This window comes from Corvus cornix, chromosome 2 (assembly GCF_000738735.6).
Source record: "Corvus cornix cornix isolate S_Up_H32 chromosome 2, ASM73873v5, whole genome shotgun sequence".
Classification (NCBI taxonomy): domain Eukaryota; kingdom Metazoa; phylum Chordata; class Aves; order Passeriformes; family Corvidae; genus Corvus; species Corvus cornix.
The window spans coordinates 4,889,104-4,916,509 of NC_046333.1; the positions used below are offsets into that span (position 1 = coordinate 4,889,104).

The window sequence follows — 27,406 nt, forward strand, 5'->3', positions numbered from 1 at the left end:
AACATTTTAACTAAAGCCTTTTATTCTATACAACTGTGAAACATCATTTACCCTTCTGGCATTGCAGACTCTTCCATTAAAAACTTTCCTGTTACTGTGTTTTGGGATGGTTAGAAAGAAAAAGCAGAAGGAAAATTACAACCTTGGCTGATTTCAAACAAAAAATTACTGTGAGCAACTCCAATGTATACAATAGGACAGGAAGACAACCAGGAAACAAAACATAACCCAAACTGTGCCTACTGGAACAGACAAAGACCCTTGCTATTAATAAATACAAGTCAGGACAATTTACCAATAAAAGTTACAGTTCTGTTTAACCATTTAATTCACAAATAGCACTAAAAATGTGCAGTTAAAGCACAAGTGTGTCAAACTAAGCATACACAGAAATGGGGATAAAGAACTGAAACTGACTCTCAAAAGACAGGGGAAAAGACATGCTAGCTTAATTCTGAACCATGGTTTTGTCTAAGCAAGGAGCTTGTTTTGCTGGGTTAAAAGTGCAGAAGGGAATGACTACTTTGACTATTTGACTATATTTTGACTATTTTTTCAAATAAAACATGATGAAAAATATTTTACTTTTTGTCTGACCAATACAATCCCAGTAATATAATTTATTGGGACTTCCCTTAGGCCTCAACCTAAATCTTGATCACAAGATACAGGAAGGGCAAGAGCATGTGTCTCCTGAAGAAACTCCAATAATATACTGCCCCTTGAAGGCACTTGTGCTTCTGCTTCAGACAAGAGTCATTTCTACACCATTTCTCTAAGAGGATTTGTAATTTGCTCTGGCTACAAATGGTTTTCTGGGATATCCCCACATTTTCTCACAAAAAGCTGAAAGGCCCTTACCCTCCCTCCCCCCAATAAGTTAAACTTCTATAAAAGATTACCATGAGCCTATGACAGTCACAGATTTTTAGAAACAGCAGTGAAAACAAGATCTGCCTAAGTCTCTAACAAAAGAACAACTGCATATAAAACCTTGGAAAAGAAGAATCAGTATTTTTATCTCATGAATATGAAATCTGCTGAGAAGTTTCTAAAGTTTAACATTAAACATCTGAAGTTATATTCAGAATGGTTTGAAGTTTTAACAAAATGTCACATACTTTTGGAGCACAGTTACTAAAAATTAGACTAGTGTGTCTTTAGAACACCTAGGACAGTGCAGGCAGTAGTTATATATATTTAGAAAAAAATATCTAAGTTGCTGCAAAGCACGTTCACTCTATTATGATGCACAGCATCACTGGACTCACCCTGCTCTGATATTTTTCTAGTGTTCTTATTTGCATGTCAACAGCTCTCTAAAGCAATTAAAACAACTCTCATGTTAACCCTTGGCTTGCAATTAAATGGGCCCATTCATTCAAGTATGCAATACCTATTTTCTGGTGTTTTCTTTCCCAAATTTCTTTTAGTGGTAGAAATGCTTAAGTAACCCATGAGGAATCATTGCTGGAACTTTATGAATGGAATGTATTAAAAATACCTTGTGTGCAGTTCTTAATTACATTGTGAACAGTGACTAATATGGACAAATCAGTTTGATACCGAGCATGAGCAAGATGAGGGGATTATGTTCTGGAAAAAAACCAAAAACAAAAAGGAAGAAGCAAAAGTCTGCACTGGGTTATCATCCACTCTCTGTACACCTCACACAACACGAACCACTCAGGGACCTCCCATCTCATTGACTGAGACTAGGACAGACTTTAGTTTAAGTCATATAGATTTTTTTTCCTCTATATTACAGGTCTATTAGTCACTTCAATTAAATGTTTACTTCCCGTCCATACTGAGGCATTAGAAGTCTCATCTACCTTAGGGGTTCAGTGGGTTTCTCTAGAACTACTCTTGGAACCAGCACAGTATGGTCAAGTAAATAATGACCCCTCTGGGTCTGCGCTGCCCTCACGTTGATTTCTGGCGGTAGTGAAGTGTCAGGTCCCCGCCACTCTTCCAGATGAAGTGCTTTACAGTTCGAAGGTCCATGTTGGGGTCCAAAACCTGCACAGCAAACAGTCATCTTTTACTCCACAGGTCTGCTACACTTGCAGAAATTCTAAAAACACCCAAACCAAACACTCCAGTTTTCACAGTCCTAGGGGTGAACTGATACCAAGATGAACCATGCAAAGGCTCAGATTCTTCAATTAGCAACTGAACCCAATGCATTACTGAGAGATTTTAGCAGTGTAACATCTAACTTCAGACTACAACCACCTCCTCAGTACTTCATCTTCATGCACTTATTAGGCAATTAGTGGTTTTGGACCAATTTTAAAAACTGCTAAAAATGCAGAATTCAAACCATTCCAGAAACACTAAAAATACAACTCCATGCAATTGTAATAAGTTCATTTGTGAATATGAGTAAGTAATCCTGTAAAAGTCACAAGTCAGACCAAATTAAACAGGTTTACTATGGAAAATCTTTCACCTGCCTATATGCAACTGTCTGAAACTCGTGTCAGCACTAAGTTAACATGATGTCAAAACATTATCTGTTACCTTTAAAACTAAGTAATTCTATAGCATTTTTTAAATTCAGTATTCAAAAATTCACAACCAATTCACTGCCACCCCTTGGTTTTGATCACAGGGAACTCACCTGGTCCTGGCACAGAAGTTCAATCTTCTCCTCTGCTAGCACAGCAATGTCCTCCTCCTTTTCTTGTTCTCCTGCTTTCTCATTGTTGGAGGAGCTCGTTGTCTGAGACTCGTTATCCAAGTTGATGATTTTCTCATACACGTGTTCCATCACTTTTCTCACCTGAAGCATGTCACTGGCTGACAGTCGGTCTCTATAGGAGTTAGAGAAGTTTGTCAGGAAAAAACTTGAGAAACTCTACTTCTTACCTTCATAATACCTTAGTGTAGCAAGCTATGCAACTACACAGATCTTTATATTGTCTAATAGTAATTATCAAGATCATCCAGAATACCATGATCATAACAGCAATTTATCCAGAGTCACACAGCAAAAAACTCAGAAAAGTGGTTAAGATATTCAAAAGACCAGATAAAAATCTGCATTGATTTCTAACCTACACAGCTCCCAGTTCCAGCTCATGTGACTGGTAGTACTAGTTAGCATTCCCTACTGTCAGCTTTTGTCCCTTTTCCTTTCAAAAAGCAGTTATTCATCTGTTAGCAACAGGAAACAAAGCTGTGGTTCTGAACAGAGTAACCATCTATAAATTCATCTGTTTTCTGATTAAATACCACAAAAAACATACTCATTTCAGTAGTTAGTTCTTAAGACATTTCTTAGCATAAACTTGAACAACTGTCTGTTGAACCCGAAACAAATCTACAGTTCTCTCAAATATTCTGATATAACTTAGTGCTTTAGAGCAATGCTGTTAAATGACTAAGAACTTCTAGAAATTCAAGCACAAAACAATTCTCTGGGAAATCAGTGAATTGGTTTGGTGGTTTTTTTCCCTGAGCTTGCAGGTTTTTTTCTACAATTTTGATATTCAATATTGATAGTCATATTTGCATTACTTACTTTTTTAGAGTTTTTGCCCCTGACGATGAATGAGGTTGGAGGTAGAAGGGAATCTTATTGAACTTGGGCATATTTTTCTAGAAGGAAACAAGTTTCAGAAATGTTAATTTAGGATGAACTGTTATCAGCTCCTATTTGCAGCAGCTGCTATGTGAAGTATATTCAGCTCCTAATTATCAAAACCCATGAGAGATTCTTAATCAACATCCCCACCACAGCCAAATTACTCATACTCCTGAGACACTTCAATTTAGATGATGCACAGATCATCTAGCTTTTGAATATAAATTATCATTTATTTCAAAGGCATTTAGTATCAAAAGACAGCAGCAATATGAAGTGTATTCTCTGTTCCTCACTTGAAAAGGATACCAATTACGCACAGGACTTTGAATTCTTTATCTAAGACAGTGTGTCAAAAGAAATGGAGCAAAAATACCTTAACTGGACACATCAAAAAACGGTGCATCTTGAAGGGTCTTGATTACAGACCTTGAAACCACTTATTTTAAATACAAACAGTGCAAAAATTTAAAATGTCATTTCAGATACTGCAAAGTTAATTGTAGTACATCCTAAAAAACTAAAAAAAGGCCAAACTTAGGCACCCAAAACTTACATCCACAGTGATGTCAATTACCCATTGTGGCACCGTTTCATTGAGAAGCATGGATTCGGTTTCACCTCCTGAATCCCGACACAACAACCTGAGACACACAGAAATTACCTTTATTGTAACAACAATTATTGTCATTTGCATTAAAAAGCTTTCAGGAGAGGTCCTGCCCTTTTAATGGGCAGGCAACTCGAACTGTGTTAGCACCATGAACTTACTAGGGAAGAGATCACTTACTTTCTGTAAAGACCAGAAGGAGCTGTAGGAAGACAGATCCCAGAGCAGAAACAGGGAGTAGGATCTTAGGAGACTATAGCTATGACACAGAAGATTTGGGAAAGTACTTTGCTCTGGATTGTGTTATGTTTGTGTGTTGAAGTACAGAACTGTCAGGAGAAGGGGAAAGGCACCTGGCATAAAGCCATTCTCTTCTCCTTGGGAAAAAGAAGCTCTGCATGTAAAGCATCTGCTAAGCTCTCACTAAAAGGAAAGAATAAAACCAATTTTAGGAAATGGGCACACGCCATGATGCAAAAAAGCCACATTTAATTTTACAAATTGCAGTAAGGTATTTTGTCAGAGTCCTGCAATCCACCTTTTAGGTCCCATAAGCATAGCTTGCTCCTTTCAATGGGGTCTTTTCAGTGTTCTCTTGAGCAGCAGCTGTGTAGCAGGTAAGATCCAGAACAGAATGGAGGCAGATACTAAGGCCCAGGTACAATGCAAATACATTGATACTGCAGGTTAAAAAGTCAGTTTTCCAAGCTGAAAATGGTTTCCCTGTTTTACTGACCAGTTTATGGACTGAAATTTACATCATTCTGGGACCTGTTCAGCCTGGGAAACAAAACCAACAAATCAAACATTCCCCACCCCATAAATCTAAAATCCACTATCTCAGTAAATATCAAACAATTCACAGGGTTTGCAAGCTCAGCACTTGTTCTGCAGCACTATTAAAGTGTCTCTGATGTATCACATACCATAGCTAGGTTTTTCAGTGTAGAATGAAAAGAAGTGTCATCAGTACACACCCATTGCAATGCAGAACCTGAGTCCTAATCTCTGGCAGGAAGGAGCATTCTACTGGATCATCAACTATAATTTTGGGAGCAGAAGCCAACTCTCCAGTGAGTAACAGCTCCTGAGTAACTAATACTCAAAGATCAGCATAATACACTCATAGGAAAAGTTCCATAAGAATCCAAAGCAGTAAAACTTCATTCTAAAGCACATCCTACTTTATCAATTTGCAGAAAGAAGGCACCCAAAAATATCACACACAATTAAGGACTATACACACAGCTCCTACTGCTTTAAAACCCCACACCTTGTTGATGTTCATACTCATAGGCTCAGTTGGATAATGCCAAATTATCAACACCTGCTTATTTTGCCTGTTGAGGGCATGTCTCGAATGTACAGAACAGATCCAAATAACATTTTTATAGCATTCCTGCTTGCACTAAGAAAGGGATTGCTCAGCCACTGGATTTATGTTTGTCAGTTTTTATACCTGAACAAAGTGCGTCCTCCAGCCTCACCAAAAATAACTGGTGTATGTGGTGGCACTTGGAAGTATCCATTTCCTTTCTGGACTCTGTTCTCCTGCTCCCCATTAACTGTAGGAAAAAAACCCACATAAAACAGCAGTGAGACTGCACTAGGCCTTAAAATTGGGCACACATTCCACCTAGAGCAAATGTATCCAGTAAATTAAGATCATAAGCTTCATAAAAAACAAGAAAAGCCCTATTTCCAAGACGGAGCAAGCATATAAAAAGAAACACTAGAGAGTAACAAGACCAATAAAGGTTTGTGAAAGGCCTATTTCAAAAGCCCTTGAGGAGAATAGAGCTCAGGAGCCCAAAACCCGATGATGAGGTTTTTTCCATTTCTTTTGTCAAACTGAACAATACTAATATTAGAAATCAACTAAGGAGACTCTGCTGAGACAAGACTGTTCTTCCCTCTACAGTTACAGTACAGAACTCTGAAGGGTGTTTGCACTGCTCTTCTACCTGGATTTGCCAGATGTCAAAACAGTGTACCAGGAATGCTCAGACTCAGTGCCTTGAAGCTCCTGGGTTATAAATTCCATTTATTATAGCTAGCTACAGCAGCATGGTCTTCAAACACTGAAGAACCTGATTCCATATCAGGTTGATAGGACAAGATTAAGAAAAATCAGCATTATTTATGCACCTCTTGAACAGTGCAGCTTCTAATCAGTAGGTAGCTTGAAACAATGCAGAAGAATTTGGATGCCTGACTTGCACTTGGGAAAAATCATCTTCATTACACTGTAGCATCTCATTACTGTATTTGAAGAGATGTTGAATTCAAGCAACATTAAGAAATTTAAATGGCACAGACTCATGAGATGAATGGTTCCTCAGCTTTCTAACCAGAAACACATGCAGTCAAAGAAAGGTCAGAAATTGTAATAAGCAAAGAAACCAAAACCAAAAATCTATATTGGAACGGGTAAACATGATACTGAAGTTACAGCAAGTGAAAAATCCTATTGTTTGAAAGATTTCTTCATAACAGTTCTCTGAACAATTGAGAGGAACAACAGTGCACATATTTCGTGTTTACTTAAATTTGTACCTCTACAAAAACACCAGTGTCCAACACGTACACTTCAGCTTCCTAAGTCACTGCTCAGTGCCAGTTCCCTAAATTTTTTTCCTTTTGGAAGGGCAATTAAAACTGTTTCTGTTGTGAGTACTCCAAACATTCCACTGATCCACAACTCTACACAGGAATAAGCAGTGCAGCATCAATAATCCAACACCACAAAAGCCTGTGGGTGACACTTCTCATACCTTGTCTGGCTCTAAGCTGCAAACTTAGTCTGAGAATCAGCAGCTGAATCCAGAAGAGTCTGCCAAGTGCTCTAACCCTCCATGGGGACCAGTTTTGAAAGAAGCAAGCATCTAATTCTTGGCACAGTCTCATCACAAGTCAGCAAGATATGCTGAACGTACAGTTTTCTTAATTGCATCATCTATCTATATAAAGTAATTTCTTAATCACCAAATATGAGACTTTTCAGTCAACTCTGACCTGGGTTGAATGGATTTCCAGCTCAGGAGTTACAGTCTCTTATTTTGCCAAATTCAGCCACTTTCCTACATTTCACGTGGCTGTGGTTTTCATCCAATGCCTGATCAGACTCAGCATTCTTACCTAAAAAGGCATTCTAAGGTGTTTTCTACAGAGCTACTCAATGTATTGTTACATAGAATGTATTTTTTACAATAAAGCTTTTGTTTTATTTTGTTCACAATACCTAGAAGAAAACTGGAATTATGTCAAGAGAATACTTCCTAATGTTAGATAATAGAATTATTGTTCTTTACTGTCATTATCTAGAGTTTCTTTTCCAACTCAAGCTTCAGTTTGCCAGTAACTGTTTTTCATCAAGTTTTTGTAACTTCAGAATCATTTATTCACCCACTTTTTTTACCGACAGACTTAAGATTTTTGCTGATATTTTCAGAAGTACAACACACTTTCGGGTGTAAAGCAAATTTAGAAGTGCTAAAAAATGTTATGTCTATAATGCATAGACAGATAGGTGTAAGACAGCAAATCATGTTATCTATTTAAGAAACAGATATATAAACAAACAATGTGTGGACAAATACTAAAAAAGGAAAATATTGAAGTATTAACCATGGTTTATCTCATTTTCTTCTTCATCCACTGGATTGATGTGTGTTCTAGGCCAATACTCCAGAAGTGCTTGCAGCAGAAGCCCTCCAAGGTTTACTGTCAAGACATAGTGAGGCAGAACTTCAGTTACACAAAAAACATGGGCAACAAAATAATCTCCATTTGATCCACAGCTGAAAATTCCCCAAGAGTCTGAGCAGTTCTGTTCCCAAAGCAAACTATTTATGGGCACAGAAATCTGCTTGTCACAAGCTGAGAGCTGCATGTTACAGTCTTTCAGGAAAAGCTGATTTTAGAATCCCTGCTGTTGGATCACTCACGTGCTTTAACAGTCTTTACAATACGTTATAATTACTTTTTCCCTTTTGCTCCTTGAAGGTTTAAAACAAAATTAAATGTAAAACCTGAACATGAGTGTTTCAGGAAAAAAGGGAATATTGTCTTTGGAGAATTTGCTACAGAATTTAGTATTAAGAAAATAAGCCCCAAAATCCAACCAGATACTGACATACATGGCACTGGAATGCTTCAAAACATATATACTGGAATTTATTCTGCTTTTTTTGTTAAAATAAAACACTAATATTAGTTAAAACTTACATTTTGGATCAGAACCATCTGGACTGCTAAATCCAGCATCCTTTGCTGAAACCCAGGCTGCAAAGCAGTCACTTTCATCCAAAGTAATTGTCAACATCTGTTGGCAAAAGACCACGAGGAATTAATAGTTGTTTTGGATTAAACAAATCTATAAATTTCTAATTTTTTCCATACTTATCTGGGAATACAAACTAAAGAATTTCTAAATGCATGACAGCACATTTTGTTTACCAAACTGTATTAATTCATAATTGGAATTGGTGGACTATACCACAAGCAAAAAATTAATTAAAAAAATCTGTTATTCAGATTATTACAAACAGAGGTAAAATTTGCTGGTTTACTTAAAAACAAATTTAACCCATCAGACAAGCAATGGGTGTTCTTCTAAAGTTAACAAACTAAAACCTTTTTGAACAAACAATATATGAAAAAATATGAAATATGACATTAAAACAACAGATTTAGGAGTGGTATCTCACCCCGGTTTTCAAGTCCACTGAGAACCAGTTTGGCACATAGACCATTTTAAATCTCTTCTTAATTTCTTCTTCAAAATCTACTTTCCCAAGGTCTTCAACTTTACATGCCTGTACACCAGAAGAAATGTACAAGTACTGAGTCATATCAACACCTCAAGTCTTTTACTTGATTTTCATATACACTTGGAATGATTGTGACTTATGATCCCTCCCTGAGCACTGCAGTCCAAAACTATACAAGTCAAAGGTTAAATCTTTCTCAAAAAATTGAACTATAGTTTATATGGTAAGCAATTTTTTTTTTTCTTTTTTTATCTCTGAAGTAGTGGCATCAAGCCAGCAGAGAGGTTTGGAAATATTACTTCAGATTACTAGAAAATATTTTCCCTATCACTGAGTAGACTGCTGTCTTCTAATACCCTCTGTCATTCCTCTCCCCATCAGTAGCAATATTTCAGTACCCTCCATCAAACACCAGTATTTGCTGCACATCAAGCAACAAATTCAGCTCAACTACTGCAATGGGAACAGCTGTGAGTGAATTTCTGTGCAGATGCTTAATTTCTGTTTTATTTCGTATAAAAATGTCAGTAAAATTTTTAATAAAATGTTCATATTTTAAGTGCTCCTAAAGTAATTCTGTTAACATCCAAATTATTATAATCCACTTGCCAAGTCATCCTGAAACACTTGTTTTAAGCAAACACTAAGGATTGCAACCTTGGAATTTATTCCCTCAAAATCCAGGAAAAGTTACAGGAAGCAAAGACTGAAGGGTGCAGCTACAGGTAGGAAAATCTCCCTCTTTTCTTCCAGCATCCTCAATAAAGAGTCTCAGCTTCTGAGTGCAAGGATCCTACATGGAAGGCAACACTCTGAACTGGCCAATAATCCCATCTCTACAGTGATTATGTATTTAAACACATTAAGTGACCTTTCTCACAGCCTTACTTAGAAAAAAAAACCTGAATGAAAGTAAAAATTAACATCAGCATTTGACTTTGGTCCTGAGATCTAACACTGCGCACTGACATACACACTAAAATAAAGAAAAGCTATTAACTTTTCCAAAAAAATAATCTAGATAATTTTTAGTATAAATCTATATCCTCCAACCTAATTTCTTTTCTGCTTCAGTCAACAACTCAGTAAGTTGCCTGAGCATGCTTTACCTCCTTATTGATCTTGGCTGGTGCACTGCATAGTTCGAGATGAAGAAAATATTTAGAATTTAAACAGGCTTTTGCCAGAGACTAAATCCCACTGGTGTGGGATTTGAGTCCTTCCTTTCTGCACTCTTTCCCCTCTCCTCTGACCAATCATTAGGTAAAGCACCTTAAAATGTCACACCAAGTCTCCCTAGGCAACACAAGGCAGGAGCCAGGCTTCCTTCTGTTCACCTTCCTGCCATTCCTGCCTTACCAGCTGACACAAGCCCTCTTTGAAACAAACCCCCATCAAAACAGAAACATGTCAATACTGGATCAGATTCAGGTGAATGCAGGTATCAGCCTCATGTCAGGGACAGCTACAAAAAAGCTCAGAAATGCCCCCTCCTTTTTCAAAAGGCAAACTTTCCATGATGTGCTGAGACAGAAAGATGATTGACTTTCTACCAAAGAAATCTCCAACACTAAAAATACATACATTAAAAAAGTGGCACAAAATAATTAATCATCCAACAGTAGAAAATCTGAAATTACATCCTTACCTTCAAGACATCCCAGTATGCCACATTATTATTTGTATCTTTGGTTAATATGTGTCTCTTGTCATTAAGAATGTGGCACTGAATAATACTAGCACCCCCTGGCAAAAAACCAAGAATTAAGGTTAGTACTGTCATTATTTTTTCCTAATATCACATTAGATTAAATTGCATAGCATGACATACGCTGTTCTTTGGTTTCAGTTTTTTTGTGTAAGGCTTGGATGTCACCAAGGTTTAAACACAATGTTAACTGTAACCAACACTGGATAGACAATAACCACATTGTTCTGCTTGAAATCATAGCATCAAGTTTTTAAAAACCGGAGTCAATCTTAAAGCTCTATCACTTGTCCTAATGATAACAGATTTTACAAGGTCTTCTGAAAAACAGTTGTTTACCTTTTATAACTTGGTCAGGCTGTGTACACAGGGGTGGTATGGGATTGGTACAATCATTATCATAATCTCCTGATGCTCTAAAATTATGGATTCCTTTCAAAGTCTAAAGAAAGAAGGAAAATAGTAACATTCATAATCAGCTATAAACTCTGCTTTTATCTGTGAGTAACAACTGCCAGTTCATGCTGCTATTCAGATGTTAACAATCCAGTTTCAAGAAAGATAATTTATTCCTAAAAGTACCATAAATAGAGAGCAATGAAAGTAATTCAAAGCTTAATACCTTTTGATCAATTTCAATATTAGTATTTTACGATTTAAAGAAAGCTTACAGATCACAGCACATCCCAGTCAAATTGAAAGCAACAGCCCAAAAGTTCCCAAACCAAGACTGCAAGTTCCATACTCAACTGAACTCACAAACTGAAATATATCACTTACCCATTTATTCACAGAGGATTTAGTTGTTGCAACCCAAAGTGCTGGAGGAGGATCAGCTGATCTATCAAGTTCCATCTAAATAATGAAACAAACTTTTAGTCATGCTTGACTTATTTTCCCTTTGATAATTGTCTTGCAAAGATCTGCTCCCATAATTGAAACTGTCTTAGGAACAGCACTACTTTCAGTTGACTGCAGAAATACAAAGTTTAAAAGATGAAACTTCTGAAAATCTAGAGGAATTATTACAAATATTCAACAAATGAATTGTAGACATGGGTGGTAATAGATGCAATGTGTATTAACACACAGTAGTTAAAGTTGTTTCCAGCATGATGCAATCTTGTCTAATGGACAGTTTGGTAAGTACAGTATTTTCTCAGTTACTTTGTATTCAGACAATTCATATGGTTAAAATGAGAATGTGAGAAGTTCTGTACTAATAGAAAAAATAGCAGAGCTTTATATACTTGGGTCTGCCATTACATTTCTCAGATTAATGAATCACTGTAGCCAAGATTAGAGGCCCCTTCTGACCTCTGTACAGCTGACCAGTGCTTTCATTTTCCATTTTGAACTGAAATTTCTCATATTCTGACTTTTCCATAACTAAATTAACATATACAGGATTTTTTCTTAACACACTAAGCTAGAGTTCACTCACAAGGAAGCCAGCCTGTTTATATCTATTGGTATTGGTTTCAATTGAACACTCCTTATAAACCTGCAGGTTCCAAAGGTCATGTCACTAAAGTTACAGACAGCAAAAAAATTCAAAAAACAGTCTCTTTGAAAGATTCAGACTTGTGCAGGCAAACATCATGTTTAGGCATTCAAAAAACCTACAATCAACTTTACTCCTGGTTCCCATGAGTATGTAACAGATCCTAGCACAGTCCTGTGCACATATGCTGCTGCTAAGAAAAACCAATTTTTGTACAAAACCATGGCAATGCCAGCTCAGGCTTCTTAAAACTATACTAAAGCCTGGCAAACCCAACTTCTCATGTCTGAAGCATATTTAATTTCAGTAATATTTGAATTTGCATATTTTAAGTAGCTGCCAAGCATCCATCTTCTTCAGACAATTCAACTTTAGGTGTAATTTAGGAGACGAAGCCAATCTGCTGAAGATGTGGTATAATAAACACTTGTTAGCCAATGTGAATTCTTTAATCAATGTATACCTCAAGCCACTGTTTCATGAAACAACATACAAATACCCTTTTATACTGTGAGGATGACAGAACATTGGCACAGGATGCCCAGCAAGGTTGTGAATTCTCCATTCTTGGAGATACTCAAAAGCCATCTTGATGTGGTTCCAGGCAACTGGCTCTTGAGCAGGGGAGAGGGAGTGGACCAGATGAGCTTCAGACATCACTTCTAACCCCAAACACTCTGCAATTCTCTGAATTAAACTCAATTACCTTAAGAACTGGTGCCTTTTCTTCACAGATCAGCACACGGATATCAGGATTTCGTAGATCTGTACAATAAATCTTCCTGTCTCTTCCTCCTGAATAAACATGAGTGAAGGCTTCATTGACCTGCAGAGCCCAAACACCTTCATCATGGACTCGGTATGTGGCTATGCATCTCTGCTGCCCAAGGGACCACAGGCGAATAGTCCCGTCAGAGCTGCCTGAAAGACACTGAGCAACAACGAGCACACTTCAATTAAGCAGGTATTTAAGTCTTTGAAAATATTTTTTCCCCATAAAAAGCTTTTATAATTCATATGGTTATATTTTTCCATTAAGATGGTGCTAAACAGGTAACAACTCTAGTCACAATTTCCAGTATTTTATGTAAACAACCCACTCCATACCTAGATGAATCTGTAATAAAAACAATTTTCACCCATCCAGCCTCACTGCCTTTACCACTAAATATCTGTAATACTTGTTAAGCTACCTTCTGTAACCTATGACATTAAATTACATTGATATGGACTAATGATGTTTCTGCTCTCTGTAAAATGCCTTAGTCTCAGGTTAAAGCACATACCTGGGTGCCATCTCTGTTCAACAACAAAGCTTTGACATTGTCCGTGTGCCCTTTGAGTTTCATTAGTTTTGCACAAGTCCTTGGATCCCACACTCTTAGAACCTATGGAAATAGACATTGGATAACTGGCATTAACACCATTCTTCCCACCAATGTGTTACCCCTGCAGTAATTAAGCCTTTCCAAATGAATCAACCCTTATTTTGAACACATGGACATCCATCACAGAAAATATATGTCAGAACAAGACAGACACAACTATATCTTATGCAGCTCTAATAATCAGATTCTCTTGATTTTAATTTAATTTGTTCTGGTTTCTTCTGTCTAAAAGAAATTAAAGAATGGAAGTGACTGGAAACAGGACAGTGTTTCCAGATGCAGGCAAAAAAAAGCAATTCTGAGAATCCTCTAATATGCTTCACTGGTGTATCCTACTTTCATTTTTATATTGTCTTGGAAATAAAATTCTCTCAAGGTTAGATTAGGTAAAAGAAAACAACACAGAGACTTAAGCCTGTTTCACCTTCCTTTACAACAAGGAGCAAGGGCTGTCTTTTGGGAACACTTGAGCTTCATTAGCTCACTTCATTTCCCACTTCCTGCAGGGATCTCACAAATTGCTGGCACCTTCTCTCCTACCTGCAGCAACTGCTTCAGTCTTGATAATCATCTGAGTCATGTGCCCTCAAAAATCAGAGCTCTTGTGGGGAAATGTAACAATCTCTGACAAAGAGGGTTACACAAGATGATCTGATTGTCTCCCCTATGCATTAAAGCTCTATGGATACATCACATCTTCAGCCTGAGGCAGGATTTGTATCCTACACTTGGCACTCCCACTTAAGAGAAGCGTCTGCTCTCAGTACTGAAAACACAAAAGCTGCTACAGACATGACATTGAAAATGAATCAAATTGTCTCTTTGTACTGAAATCAAACTGAAGTGAAATGAACCTTACCGAATTTTGCTTACCTTTTCGGTGGACCCTGATACAATAACTGTTCCCATTTGATTCATTGCAAGGCTGTAGATTGAGTCTTTGTTCCCACTCAGGGAAGAAGCTATTTCAAAATAAAATTCACATTTTCAATTTTAACGCTGTCATTTGAAAAACATACTTATTCACTCAAAATGGGTATTTTAATACCCTTTGACCCATGAAAATAGTGCTTCTCTGCCCTGTATCTAGAGCTGCTTTAAGAAAGACAATGTCAGACTAATGCTAGAAAAACCCCATTCCAATTCTTCATCTACTACTGCATAAAAACAAAATAACCCCTCAGATTTATGGTCATTACTATCTTGGCACCCTTTTGGCACCACAGTTCTGTGCCAGGGCCATCAAGCTACTCTTGGTCAACTATTTTATTGGAGTATGACACTTTGTGAGCTTGTAATACACAGCATTTGGATTTAAAGGCAGAGATTTTTTTCCAAGCCAAGTATCAGTAAAATTCTACATTTTGTATTAAAGGCTCCTCTCCTAGTTCAGCAGAGATGCAGAGAAGTTACACTGCAGCACTGAAATGTGGTGAGTATGGATGCTACCTCTGCATTTATGAAAACCATATGGCATCTCCTTAGCATCACACCTACCATCAGAGCTGAGGAATTCTACACCATCCAGCCTAACCCACTTTTGGAGATTAAAGTACCAGTCCCTCAACTGGGAAAAGCACAGACACAGCAAATGAAAATCATCTATTTAGAGAGCACAATCAGGCATTTCATCAAGCCTCAAATCCACACCATCAGTATGCCAAGAAGGCTAAGAATAGCAACAAACTGCATGGCCAGCAAAAACGTGAAACTTCACACAATGATTTATTTATATGATGGAGCTGAGTTTCCAACACAGGCTTTGTAACCTAATATCATAATGTAGTATCACATTTTGTCACAGCAGAAGAACCTGTGTCAGGGGAGGTTTAGGCTGGATATTATGAAGAATTTTTTTCCCCAGAAGGTGGTTGGGTACTGAAAAGGCTCCCCAGGGAACAGTCACTGCCCCAAGGCTGCCAGTGCCCCAGGAGCGTTTGGACAACGCTCACAGGCATAGGGTGGGATTTCTGGGATTGTCCCATGCAGGGTCAGGAATTGAACTCAGAGATCCTTGAGGGTCCCTTACAATTCAGGATATTCTATGACTATGAAGAACGATGCAGCTTTACTTCAGGGTCCTCTTAGCCACTGGTTATAGCATCCAAATGCAAACTGTCAAATGAAATCTATTATTTGGAGCTAAAATAAAGTGAGTCTTCCACTGTCCCCAGAGAACAGCTAAAAGCAAAACACAGAACTGAAAACTCTTGAAGGTTAGCACACTGTTCAACAATCATAATAAATTAGGAAAGGACAATATACAGAGTTATCAAAAGCTGGATAGCAGGAATAGGAAAATCTCAAAGGTACAGAAGCAAAATTTATGCCAGAACAAAAGCAAAGCTCAACTCCATCCTCTTCTGGAAGGGACTACCTCTCAAAAGCTAAATCTCTCCACTTAATTTGAATTATAGCTCTGCTGACTGAGACACTCTTTAAAAATGGGCTTCCCTCTTAATGCTGGCTTGTGTACACTGCTTCCAGGTAATCAGATAGGAAACTAATGCACAAGAACAATTTTCATTTGTAATCTGAAAAAATCCATACTGCTTGAAAGGACTCAGGAAAACAGGTTCTGTGAGGACATACACCGTGTTCTTTCCAACAGAAACACTATTACTGGGGAGCACTAAAATGAAAGAAAAAACACCTCTGCTTCCTCTTCCTGCCCCTTATGAAATATTTGTGTTCCTACCCTAGAAATGCAAATTTCTCCCCATCACCTTAGAGGTAACATCTCCACTCCCATTTGATCTTGGGTTCAAAACAAGCATCAGCTCCTCAGTACTCCCCATCTCCCATTTCTGATTCACTTGAATAATTTAGGCTCTGTATCACTGTTACAGCGTACAATAAATGTTTTTATGTTTTTTTATTATCCCACTACTGAGTTTTCCTGTGAGCTCACAAATAAGTTCTTCCTTCAAAAACTCTTTGTTCAAGTAGAAGACAGCAAAGCTGACAGTTATCAGCAAAGTTTGGCTATAAAATAATTCTACTTTCAGTGAAAATAAGAAAGAAATAGAAGGATTTTATACTTCTGGGAAAGATAAGGTAAATCACTTTAGTCATGTGCCATCCCAATACCATTCTGCAGTGCAACACAGCTCACTAAAGCCATCTCTCTTCCAACAGCTACTCAGACATGTCAGCACAAGGCTATACTTGAATTAAAAAGTTCTTCAGACAACAAATGCAAAACTGACAGTTCTGCCCAGCAGATGCACCTTTGGTTTTAGAAGCTACCAAATCTTTAATCACACCTTTCAAAATCAGCCCAACACAGTAAATAAAAAAAGCCACACCAACACAACTACATGCCTGCCTCTTATTTATAGAATCACATATTCTTGAAATGTCTTAGGAATATGTTGTGCCAATTCCAAATTTTAGTTTTGCAGATTTTCCTTGAGTCATTCCTAACCTATGACTGATGAAGCAACTAGTCTTATTTAAAAAATTAAGATGTGGTAGTGTGCAAGATAGTTCTGCTCTTTCCCAATGCATATGAGAATCTGCTATTGTTTAAACACCTACCAAAGTGTAAAATGAAAGAGGTCTGTCACTGTAAACACAATTTTTCCAACCTACCTGACCAAGCAGCAAAGTACACTGTGGTCACACTAGACCCTCTTTTTCAAAAAAAAAAAATACTGTAAAATAGCAAATACAAACCAGGATGCCATGACCCAGATCTATGCTATTCACTCAAATCCAACTGAACCTCACAGCTAGCGACACTTCCCAGAAGAGAAACTTAACCAGCTCTACCCTGACCATTCTGAAAAAGGCAGTGTTGGAATTGCTGTATAAAGAAAGATCTCACAATTTATGTAATGCCGTTCTGGGAGAGAGAAGGAGGAGAGGTGACTTTCTAAAAGATGATGGTGACATTGAGAATTAACCCTGATGAGGAGAATCTACAGTTTGCCCTTGCCTTTTAATCTCCAGTGAGTTAAATCTCACCAGTATGTCATCCTTGTATCTAGTCAGTGCTTTGTGTTACTCTGTATGGTTTTTAGTCCAGTTTATATAGAAACTATTCTTCTGACAGTTTGGATAAATGTATCAAGGAGCTGTACTGCCTGTTTTTTCAGCATCTACACAAGCAAAAAGAAATCCCAAATTATAATACATAGAAAAATATAGGAGCAAATAAGCTAAGGAACATTCATATAAAAGGTTGGTTGAGAAGCTAAAGGCTTCTCAAGTTAAAGCTCTATCAAGTTGCAGAGAAACCAGCATGTCACAGTTCAGGATAAACAGTTCAAAGAGACTTGTCCTCCATTCTAAATGCCATGACTGTTGGCTGCTCTAGATTTCCAGCTATTACATAACACAACAAATGGACTGATTGCATACAAAACCCACCTTCAAATTTCTTGCCCATTTTTTATGTACAGATAGAAACAGCACCCACAGTTTTAAATTCATCTCACAGATCGCCCTACTCAATAAAATGCATTGCATTTGCCTCCCCTGCCCAGGTACCTACTTGTGACAGTGTTATTTGAGGCAGTCAGTGCTGTGAGAGTATTTACATCCCAGAGGAATATCTGTCTGTCCAGCCCAGCAGATGCTACCAGCTCCTTATCTTTTGCATATGCTAAGGCTTTCACATAGTCCTACGATAAAATGAAAGTAACAATATGAATCAACAATGTTATCCTTTTGAAGTCTACATCTCAATAATTGTAAGAATGGCAGTGATCACACACAGTATTTACAGATAATATTTTTCACCTTATGCGTCCTTAGTGTTGACATGCAAAATCCCTTATGTGCATTCCACACTTTAACAGTAGTATCTGAAGAAGCAGATATCACTAAATTGGAAAGAATAAAGACTAAATTTTAATGGCTTATATATTACTTTAGGGCATATTCGTAACTACTCTAATTTGTTTTTCAAAAAGATTAAAACAATCATTTATATACACATTTCAATTTTCATTAAAACAGCTGCTCACATAATTTTAAAAAATTTACAATATACATCACAAATTAATTTTACATGCTAAGAAAAGATGGAAAATAATTAAAGCAGCAGATAATTTACTTGTATACAGTTTCTGAATACTGTAGTTCTGAAACTTTTAAGTACTTACATGTTTTGCCATTGCAGCAGAGCACAATGTCATTTACCCAATCTGTGTGATGTTCCATAGATGCTATATAAGGGTCTTGCTGGAAATTAAGAAAAAAATAAGCTCATCACCAATGGAGAAGATTGTGACTATCAGACCCTGTCATGATATTATCTTCAACCTGCATATGGATCCAAAGTTCCCTAATTGTTTGAAATCACTATTTCAGAACCTTTTTGTGCTAGAACTATACAGTTATGTAAGATACCACAGTATGAGCAATTATCAAAAGGATTGTGTGATCACAGTAATTGGCAGCTGTTAAAAACCATCACATACAGCCCTGGAGGCAGCTTACCAGCAGGATAATTTGGAAAAAGTAGGTTTAGACACAGGAACCCCCTCCTGACTGACCTTGTGCTGATTGACACTCCATATCCTTATGATGGAGTCCCGGCCTGCCGTGAAGAGTCTGTTTAATGCTGGGTCCAGCTGAAGCGCATTTACCCCGTTGCGGTTGTACTTCTCCACTTCATCTCTAATCACATAGGAGACCTAAAACACATTTGCACAAATCCAATTATGGTATTAAGATACTGACCTGGTCATAAAACCTGAACATCTAATTTCATCTTTGTGAGGTTCTTGAGTAAAAAAATATGAAGAGTTTTACAAGCATTGTCTGTCAGTTTGAGAGTTACCAGCACCACCAAAGTCATTTGGCCCCAAAAATGGGGAAGAGTCACAGAGAAGACTCAGCAGTGATAGAACTGGAGCCCAAAAGAGTGTTTTAATCGTTACAACTTAAGCTAAGTTAGACCCAGAGAATCCTCAGCTCAGTTCCCTGCTGTGTGTGTATATTCTGGGTGATCTCAGACAACACACTGAGTCTGTGTCTCACTTCCCAAGTGGGTTCCACAGTTTCTTTACCTGGGATGCCAGTATTTCCCAGCCTCACAAAGGAGAGGATATGGTCACCATGGCTTACAAAGCACTGAAAGACTGCAGATACAAATTCAAGCTATTTCAGGTGTCACTGTTATTTTTAAACCAATTTTTAAAGAACTACCTACCTACCAAAATAATAAGAAACTCAAACCCTTACTGCTCTTTCAGGTAAATTATTCCATTAGTTTCTTCCCTCCATGTTTGACAGTACTGTGCGTAAAGGTTATTTCATGGATTTGTTCAGAAAAACTAAAAGGAAATTTCAAGAGATCCTGAAAGGCCACAGCAGTCTCCATTATTAGTATTCAGTAAATACAATTCTAAGACACTACAGTTTCTTCAGAGCTACTGCACTCATTTTCCTGATCCCTGCATTTACACAGGGCTTACACACTACTCTGAGGAAAGCCCTCACACTGAAGGAAAAGGAGGGGAAGATGCCAGTTATGCATCTTCCCAGATTCTGTAAAATATAATCAGAACAAGGTAAAATTTCATGCTTGGTATAATCAAATCTGCTCAAAGCAGGAATAATTTGGATACACAAGTGCCAGTGTTTTGAGAATGCTTATAAGGAGTATTCCTGGGCTAGAGATCTGAAAGCAGTTTGTCACTTCAGTAACTGTGTTGAAGTAGTATAAAGAAAACGTTTTCCAGATCAGATCTCAGTGACACAAAATAAAACCAACAAAGGAAGATGTTCAGCGGTCCTTATCACTGAAGAAATATTTTACAGCAGCTCGGATTCCATACCATGAGAACTGACAGGTCCATTTGGTGAATGTGGGCAACACCTCCACTGAATTATCCCATCCCCTGGCAGCACAGCCAGAGAACTAATGCTTCCAGAAAACACGTGTCCAGTGCTATTCTTTGTTTGAGAAAGAGCTGGAGCAGCTCTACAGACCAACACTGGATGATGAAAATTAAGAGCTTCCTGAATCCTTCTGCCTCAACACTCTCCATTTACCATTCCAAAAGTCCTTCACTACATTAATGTTATGTCCCAATGCTCTTAAAGACCCTCTCAGCCACTCTCAGCCCTTTTAGTATCACAGCTCATCCTCACAGTTTTAGATCATGCCCTCATTGCTGATACTTTCAGCTTCTCTCACCCATTCCAGACTCATCCATAACGTTCTTGCTATCCATGCTCAAGTTGCCACCTACACACAGCTCCAGAGACACTGCTGAAAGAAGGCACCATCAACCACGCAGAAATGTTATGTTAAAACACTTCAAGTACTTGAGGTATTATTTTTTTGTGAGATGTAGGGAGCAAGATGTTATGTACCACTCCTTACCTGGGCTTAATCATATCATGTCTATATTGCTGAAAGACCCGCACAGAATATATGCATGAAATAATGTTAGAGTCAAAGTCACAGTTTAACATGATACAAACACAAGGCAAAGGGATGGCCATCAAATTCATGCTGCTGTCAAACTCTTTGAATAAAGCCAATGAAAACACTCAGTTAAAAAAACTAAATGTGAGCAGCTAAGACAAACACAGAGGTCAGTAGATCAAATGTGATGTTACTTATTATAGAGAACAATATTCTCCTGACACAGTATCAGGCTCAAGATCAGCACGGCCCTTCACCTCTTGTTTTCCCAACTGCTAGCAGGATATTCTTTGAGAAATCTGAAATTTTTGGATTTGTTCCTCCTCTGCCAGTCACCTCCCATATTTGTTATATTTTCAGGTATAATTTAAGAGCTCTTCATTCCACTCCTAAGTTAGATTGTCAAACTATGTTAGTCACCTAAGCACGGTAACACTTATGCTTTTTGCACACAACAATGTTACTCTTTCTAATTTAACAGAGCTAAAGAAAAACACAGCCATAAATATTTAAAAATGGAAAAAAACCCCAAATGATGGCTTACTTTAGTAAATAAGGTACTTTTCATATATGATTAAAACTTTCACAGGACTTTGGAAACTGAGTCATATTTCTACATTAATCTTGATGGAATTAAAGTCAACTCAACCAAATGCTGTTTTTCCCTCACACAAAGACATAAGAGAGACTGACAACCAGTTCTCACTACCACCAGTATTGAAATATTCAAAGTTAATTTGCCCTTTATTCTCTTTAATGACTTCCACATATTAATTTAGTCAAACATCTCTTGGCAAGTATTGTTTTTATTTTAAAAGAACTGGGACAAAGAGAGGTTATATTGTTTCAGGGTTATTGTTCCATGGTAGATCTGAGCTGGATCTCAGCAGCAGTTGAGCAGGAAACCCAACATCATTCTTCTTTCTCCCTGTGAGAAACTTGAGAAAATAACTTTGCTGTAACAACTGAATTAAACAAGATTAAAATCTTGGGAGTAAATACAAGAGATATTTGATGGAAAAAGAAACATGGCAAAACAACAAAAAGAGCTTGACACAAAATTCCCCAGTAGTGACTGCTACTGGTCACAGAATTCAACCAGTTACTTTAGTCTCTCCTCAGACTTATAATTTTACAAAGTATTATTTACTGTCCACAGAAGGAATAGTATACTCGTACGGACAAACTGTCTTAAAAACTGAAGGAGTATTGGTAAGAAGAAAAATAAATATCTATTTTATTAGGTAATGATAACTTCTTCCATGGCAAGAAACAATGACAGATATTTTTCAATCATAAAAGTAATTCTAATCCAAATTAAGTATGGTCTCTAATTTTTTAAATTTCTAATACTATGAGGACAAAGAGAAAATTAAAATGAGAGAAAATTATTCTGTGGTCAGCAAGTTGATGGGACACCACACCAACATTTCAAATGAACACTGCAATTTGAGCAGTTGGCTAAGGACAAGGCAAACCATTTGTCCTGAAAACAGTATGAGCTGAAAAGGATTACAACAAAAAATGTGCTCTCCAGCTCATTCTGGAAACCTATGGATATCCAAGTAACTGCCAGTTGCTTACCCTTAAAACACTTAATAAATGTATTTTCTCATCCAAAATAAAGTGTTAAATGGTCCACTCCTGCTAACCAGTCATTGAGGCTGAAATAAATGTCTTGTATATTAACAAAACAAGAACAAAACACACAGCACACATGGCTGAACTAAAAATAACCCCATGAGACATTTGATGCACACCACATGGAACCCTTTGGAATGGGAGGTATAACATGAGAAGCATCCGGGCTTGAACTTAAGTGCATTAATTCAATATTAGCATAGAGGGGAAAATTAAGGGCTCCACAAAATCTGTTGAAAGGCTGTTGAAATGCATGGGGTACTTAAAATACATCAATAAGAGCAACTTGACTAAAAGAGCTGACACTTGTATAACAATGGGGGACACGCAGCCAAGCCCAAAAAATCAAAACATTCACTAATAAGAACAGAAGATTGCTGATAATCCATATGTGGTTCTGCATTATGTTCTTATTTGGGGGGAAAAATGGTGAGAAAGTGCTTTTTTGGTTGGTTGGGTTTTTGAGTGTCACTTAGCATAGAATTAAGAAATATTAGTAGATTTAGTATGTATATGAAACAAATACAAAAAGCACATATTCAAGCATGTGTGTACACAAACTTATCTAAATAATACAAATGCAGTAAAGTTTTGGTTGAGGAGAAGCTGCTGTGATAAAATTCACCTCTGCTCTTGAAGCACACAGATTTTCTCACTGCAGATAAAGTACCAGATTCTGTCTGGAAAGGGTGATCCCCCGGGAAGTGAGAGCTCTGAGTTCTCAGTGGCATTTGCTCCACACAGGACAGGCTGGAGCACATCCCTGCTGTGCCCTTTCCATCAGGGCACACAGAGCCAGGGGCAAACCACAGACATGATAATGGCTGGGATATAGATCACCATGGCTTTATTGCCACCATGGTCTGGGAGGGGCAGGGTTTGTGGGATATGTAAGATTTTACTACCAACCAAAGGCTTTCACATCGACACTGCTGCAGCTTTTAGAAACCCCCATATAATGAGTAAGAATCTTCCACAGCATCCGTGCACAAACATCCCAAACATCCACTCATTATAAAGAGTTTATGGGATTCAGTACACTAAGTGGATCAGGATTAACCATTTTAATAACTACCTAAGAGCTCCAGAGATAAAGCTACTGCCAACAAATACATTTTGGTACAGAAAGCCAAGTGAATTTCTTGCAGGACTTACAGTGTGTTTCCTGCATGGATGAGTGTATCAGATGATGTGGGATCACGTTACCCTTGCTACATTACATGCCTTATAACAGATTTTATCTTCATAGTGGGTAAAATCTGCTTTTAAAACATTCCACCAAACCATGTGGAGGAAATAGGAACCAGCTGAGCTCCAAGGACACTTATTCCTTGTTTCTAAGTGAGCAATTAAAAAAAAAAGGTATTTCTCAAAATCATGGAAGGGTTCCATGAGATCTGAATTGCATCAAGAATGAGATAAGCAGAGGTAAAGCACCTAGTAAAACAAAACAAATTGCTTTACTATCTTGGTGGAGCATATGCATCCCTAAAAATATGGCTTTTAATTAAGGTGACTATTTGAATTTTTATCCAGGTCTCCAGGCTCTAGAATAAAAGTAATGGAAGGCATTAAGAAGCTCATTTTTATCCTTTTATGATGGAATCAACATACTGGCTATTTGTTTGCTTAAGCATTATATATTAAATAAATATATTTGTAACTATAATTTTTACATTTATTAAGTAAAAAATATAAAAATAACAGATAAAATCTAGTAAGCTGCAGTATTAGTGCACAAATATGAAAAATTCAGTTCAAAAAGATCATAATGGATTGGGTTGGAAAGGACCTTAAAGACCATGTCATTTCAACCCCTGCCACAGGCAGGGACACCTTCCACTAGACCAGGTTGCTCAAGCCTCCATCCAGCCTGTCCTTGAACACTTCCAGGGATGGAGAATAAGATTTTCTTATTCTGTACAAGACTTAAAGACAAAAAGTCCTTAAAATTCATGCAATCATAAGGGTGCTGATCCTTATATGGCAAAATTCACATGTGTTGTCAACAGGTTTGGAGTGCAGGGGTAAATTTATTCTGGTCGAAGCAAGTTTGGGAGAGCAGTTACAATGCTACCCCTCCAGGGCAACTACTTCAAGGCACCTGCTGAAAAGTGGCTTCCCCTTGACTTAATTCCCAGGACAACATCTGAAAGCTACAGCACACAGACAACAGCAGTGTCTGACACATCTCTGCATCCTCCTTCCCTTCCCAAATCACACAGCCTTGCTCCTGCATCCTTCAGAAAGGCAGGGCTAAGCTTAACAAATGCCTGACTCCCATTTAAAGAGTTAAACTTCTTTCCTTTTTCTATGCATGGAATTTACTTTGAGGCCTAAAACATCCACTCTGATTAAACCCTTAGAAACTACAATTATATGCAGAAGCACCCTAAACTGACTATTTTGGATGGCTTTGCTTACCAGTAAAACAGGTGCATCCAAGCTAATAATAGTTCTGATTTCCATAAACGTCAACCAGCTCTCCTACCACGTAAGGAACCAAGTTCCTCCATGCTTGAGAGGCGTCTTTTGTAAAAGCCTCTTCTTCCAGCCTCATAGGTTGGGAACAAATTTCTCCAACTCTATCTCAAAAACTTTATGTAGAAGCACCCTAATGCTCAGCCATTGGGGAGTAAAATAAATCATGAGTGGTTTTATCATTCCATTAGCAGCTGATGGATAAAACAGCCACTTAAAATTCATTTCCTGACACTAGCCAAGCAGGTGAAATAGTAAGAATCAAGAAAAGAATCCAGCTTCTAGCCAAGCTTTATAAATGTTCATCATGGAATTGTTTGGGTTGGAAGGCGCCTTACAGATCATCTCATTCCACCCCCTGCCATGGGCAGGGACACCTTCCACTATCCCAGGTTGCTCCTAGCCCTGTCCAAATTGGTCTTGACCACTTCCAGGGATGGGAAGCTTCTCTGAGAAACACAACCAATCTAGATCTAAACTTACAATGCACTGCTGAGACACAGATCAGTGTCATGTACATCCAGTGTCATTAGTACGTGAAGTGAAAAAAATACCACACAGAACAATAAGAGCAGACAAAACATCGTAAACCAGCACAAAACCACCTGTAAAAACAAGCTTTTGAGCTAAGCAATGCCTGGAGAACAAATGTAGTAGTAAGAAAAGATAACAATGAGCTCTTTGATGCATGCTGTTGTCAGGGAAATACTACTTCATAAATAGGAGTACATCAAACAAATATCACGATATAATAAAATCCCCCTCCTTAGGGGTGTAAGCTGCAAAAACTCATCTATAGCACAGGCAATTAAGTCAACAAAGGGATATTATACTCTAGATTCTTTGTATTTTAAAGCATATCCAGTTTTTTTTCTGGCAAGGTAAGGGAATTCTTTATATAGAATTGAGAGTGCTTCCCTTAACCACAGAGAACACTAAATGCTCTGAAGAGATGTACATTTCCTCTGTGTGATAAATGATGTGTCCAAAAGCCAAACCCACCTCTGTTTTGAAAGCTCCTAATGCTATTTCAAGCCTAATCAATATGTCATTTGATCACACTAGATATGTACAGCTCAAACTTGCACTTGCCACTAGGCAGCTTTGCACATTGATAAAGCATTAAGTCTCTTCCATCGTGAAAGCTGTAAAAACATTTAAAGGGCTGGCAGTATCACAAACAAGAACAAAAGTGTTGGGGACCATAAAATAAAACCATTTTCATGACTTTTACTGTTAAAGAGTCTTGACTTTTTATACACACTTCAATAATTCCAGTGTCCGCCACGGCTACAACAATCTACTTGTAGCTATACGTGAGCCTGAACCACAGGATTTAATTCTTCCTCAAGTGTGCTGAGAATGTCTACACCCTGTAGACATTCTGACTGCCTGTGCAATGGGTTTCCTTCAACAAATGCTGCCTGGAGCAGGGAAGGAATACTTCAGAAATTTGAGAAGATAAAACCCTGGTCCTTGCTCGTGTGTGCAAAGGGCCAGAGTGTTTTACACAGACTAAGCAGAAATAGGATGTGAAGCAGATCACAAAGTCATGGAATGGTTTGGGTTGGAAGGGACCTTGAAGGTCACCCAGTTCCAACTCCCTGCCACGGGCAGGGACACCTTCCACTGGACCAGGTTGCTCAGAGCCGCGTCCAACCCGGCCTAGAAAAATTCCACGGAAGGGGCATCCACAGCTTCACTGGACAAACTACTCCAGCGTCTCACCACGCTCGCAGTAAAGAATTTCTTCCTAAAATCTAATCTAAACCTACTCTGGCACCGGACACAGCCGAGACAGCGGCGGCAGGACCCTGCAGCCCTGCCGCTGCTGGGAATTCACGTTACACCAAAGCAGATCCGGGGGCACCGCTCTTTCGGTCTCAATTTACCTCCCCCCGTGCTCTGCCGCTTTTGATCTGAGCTGCTTCATCTCTGCCTTCTGCGCGCTGCAGAACTCGACCCCGTTCGGCAGCGAGCAGCAGCTCATCCCCCCCGGTGCCTCAGGCAGCCGCTCGCCCCCGCCACAGCGGCCAGAGGAGGCGGGGTGAGACCCTGGGGGCGTGCGGCGGTGCCTCCCCTCACCGCAACGCTGTTGTGGGAGAGTGGGCGACTGCGCTGCCGTAGAAACCCCCAAGAACTGACACCCCGCAGCCGCTGGCGTGGCCCGCGAAGCTCCGGGCTCCCCTTGAGCCGTCCTGGCCCCGCCGTGCCCTCACCTGCACTTTCCGCCGCCCCGCCGTGTTCTGCCGGTGATGCGCCGCCATCTTGCATGTTGACACTGTGGCGTCATGTCCGACCGGAAGTACCAGCCCCCTCACCC

General features: G+C 38.5%; 1 protein-coding gene across 1 annotated transcript; it reads right to left on the bottom strand.

Moving 5' to 3' along the window:
• Positions 1-27,406, bottom strand: WDR48 (WD repeat domain 48). Its single transcript, XM_039549492.1, has 19 exons — positions 27,303-27,406; positions 19,079-19,219; positions 18,686-18,764; positions 18,321-18,403; positions 18,073-18,202; positions 14,448-14,536; positions 13,473-13,574; positions 12,893-13,117; positions 11,463-11,537; positions 11,022-11,124; positions 10,623-10,720; positions 8,912-9,019; positions 8,430-8,526; positions 7,830-7,925; positions 5,662-5,767; positions 4,149-4,236; positions 3,530-3,606; positions 2,627-2,819; positions 1-2,022 (listed from the first exon to the last, which is right to left on the bottom strand). The coding sequence occupies exons 1-19, from the start codon at positions 27,348-27,350 to the stop codon at positions 1,927-1,929; spliced, it is 2,034 nt and encodes a 677-aa protein (XP_039405426.1). The 5' UTR covers positions 27,351-27,406; the 3' UTR covers positions 1-1,926.

What these genes read in the sequence shown, in the direction of transcription:
- WDR48 (XM_039549492.1), bottom strand. Translation starts at nt 27,350, where the DNA reads ATGGCGGCGCATCACCGGCAGAACACGGCGGGGCGGCGGAAAGTGCAG. An exon ending in CTGCTGCAATGGCAAAACAT is followed by an intron (nt 18,404 to 18,685) that starts GTAAGTACTTAA and finishes TTTCCAATTTAG; the next exon opens with TGATATCTGCTTCTTCAGAT. An exon ending in AATCCTCTGTGAATAAATGG is followed by an intron (nt 11,125 to 11,462) that starts GTAAGTGATATA and finishes TTCTTTCTTTAG; the next exon opens with ACTTTGAAAGGAATCCATAA.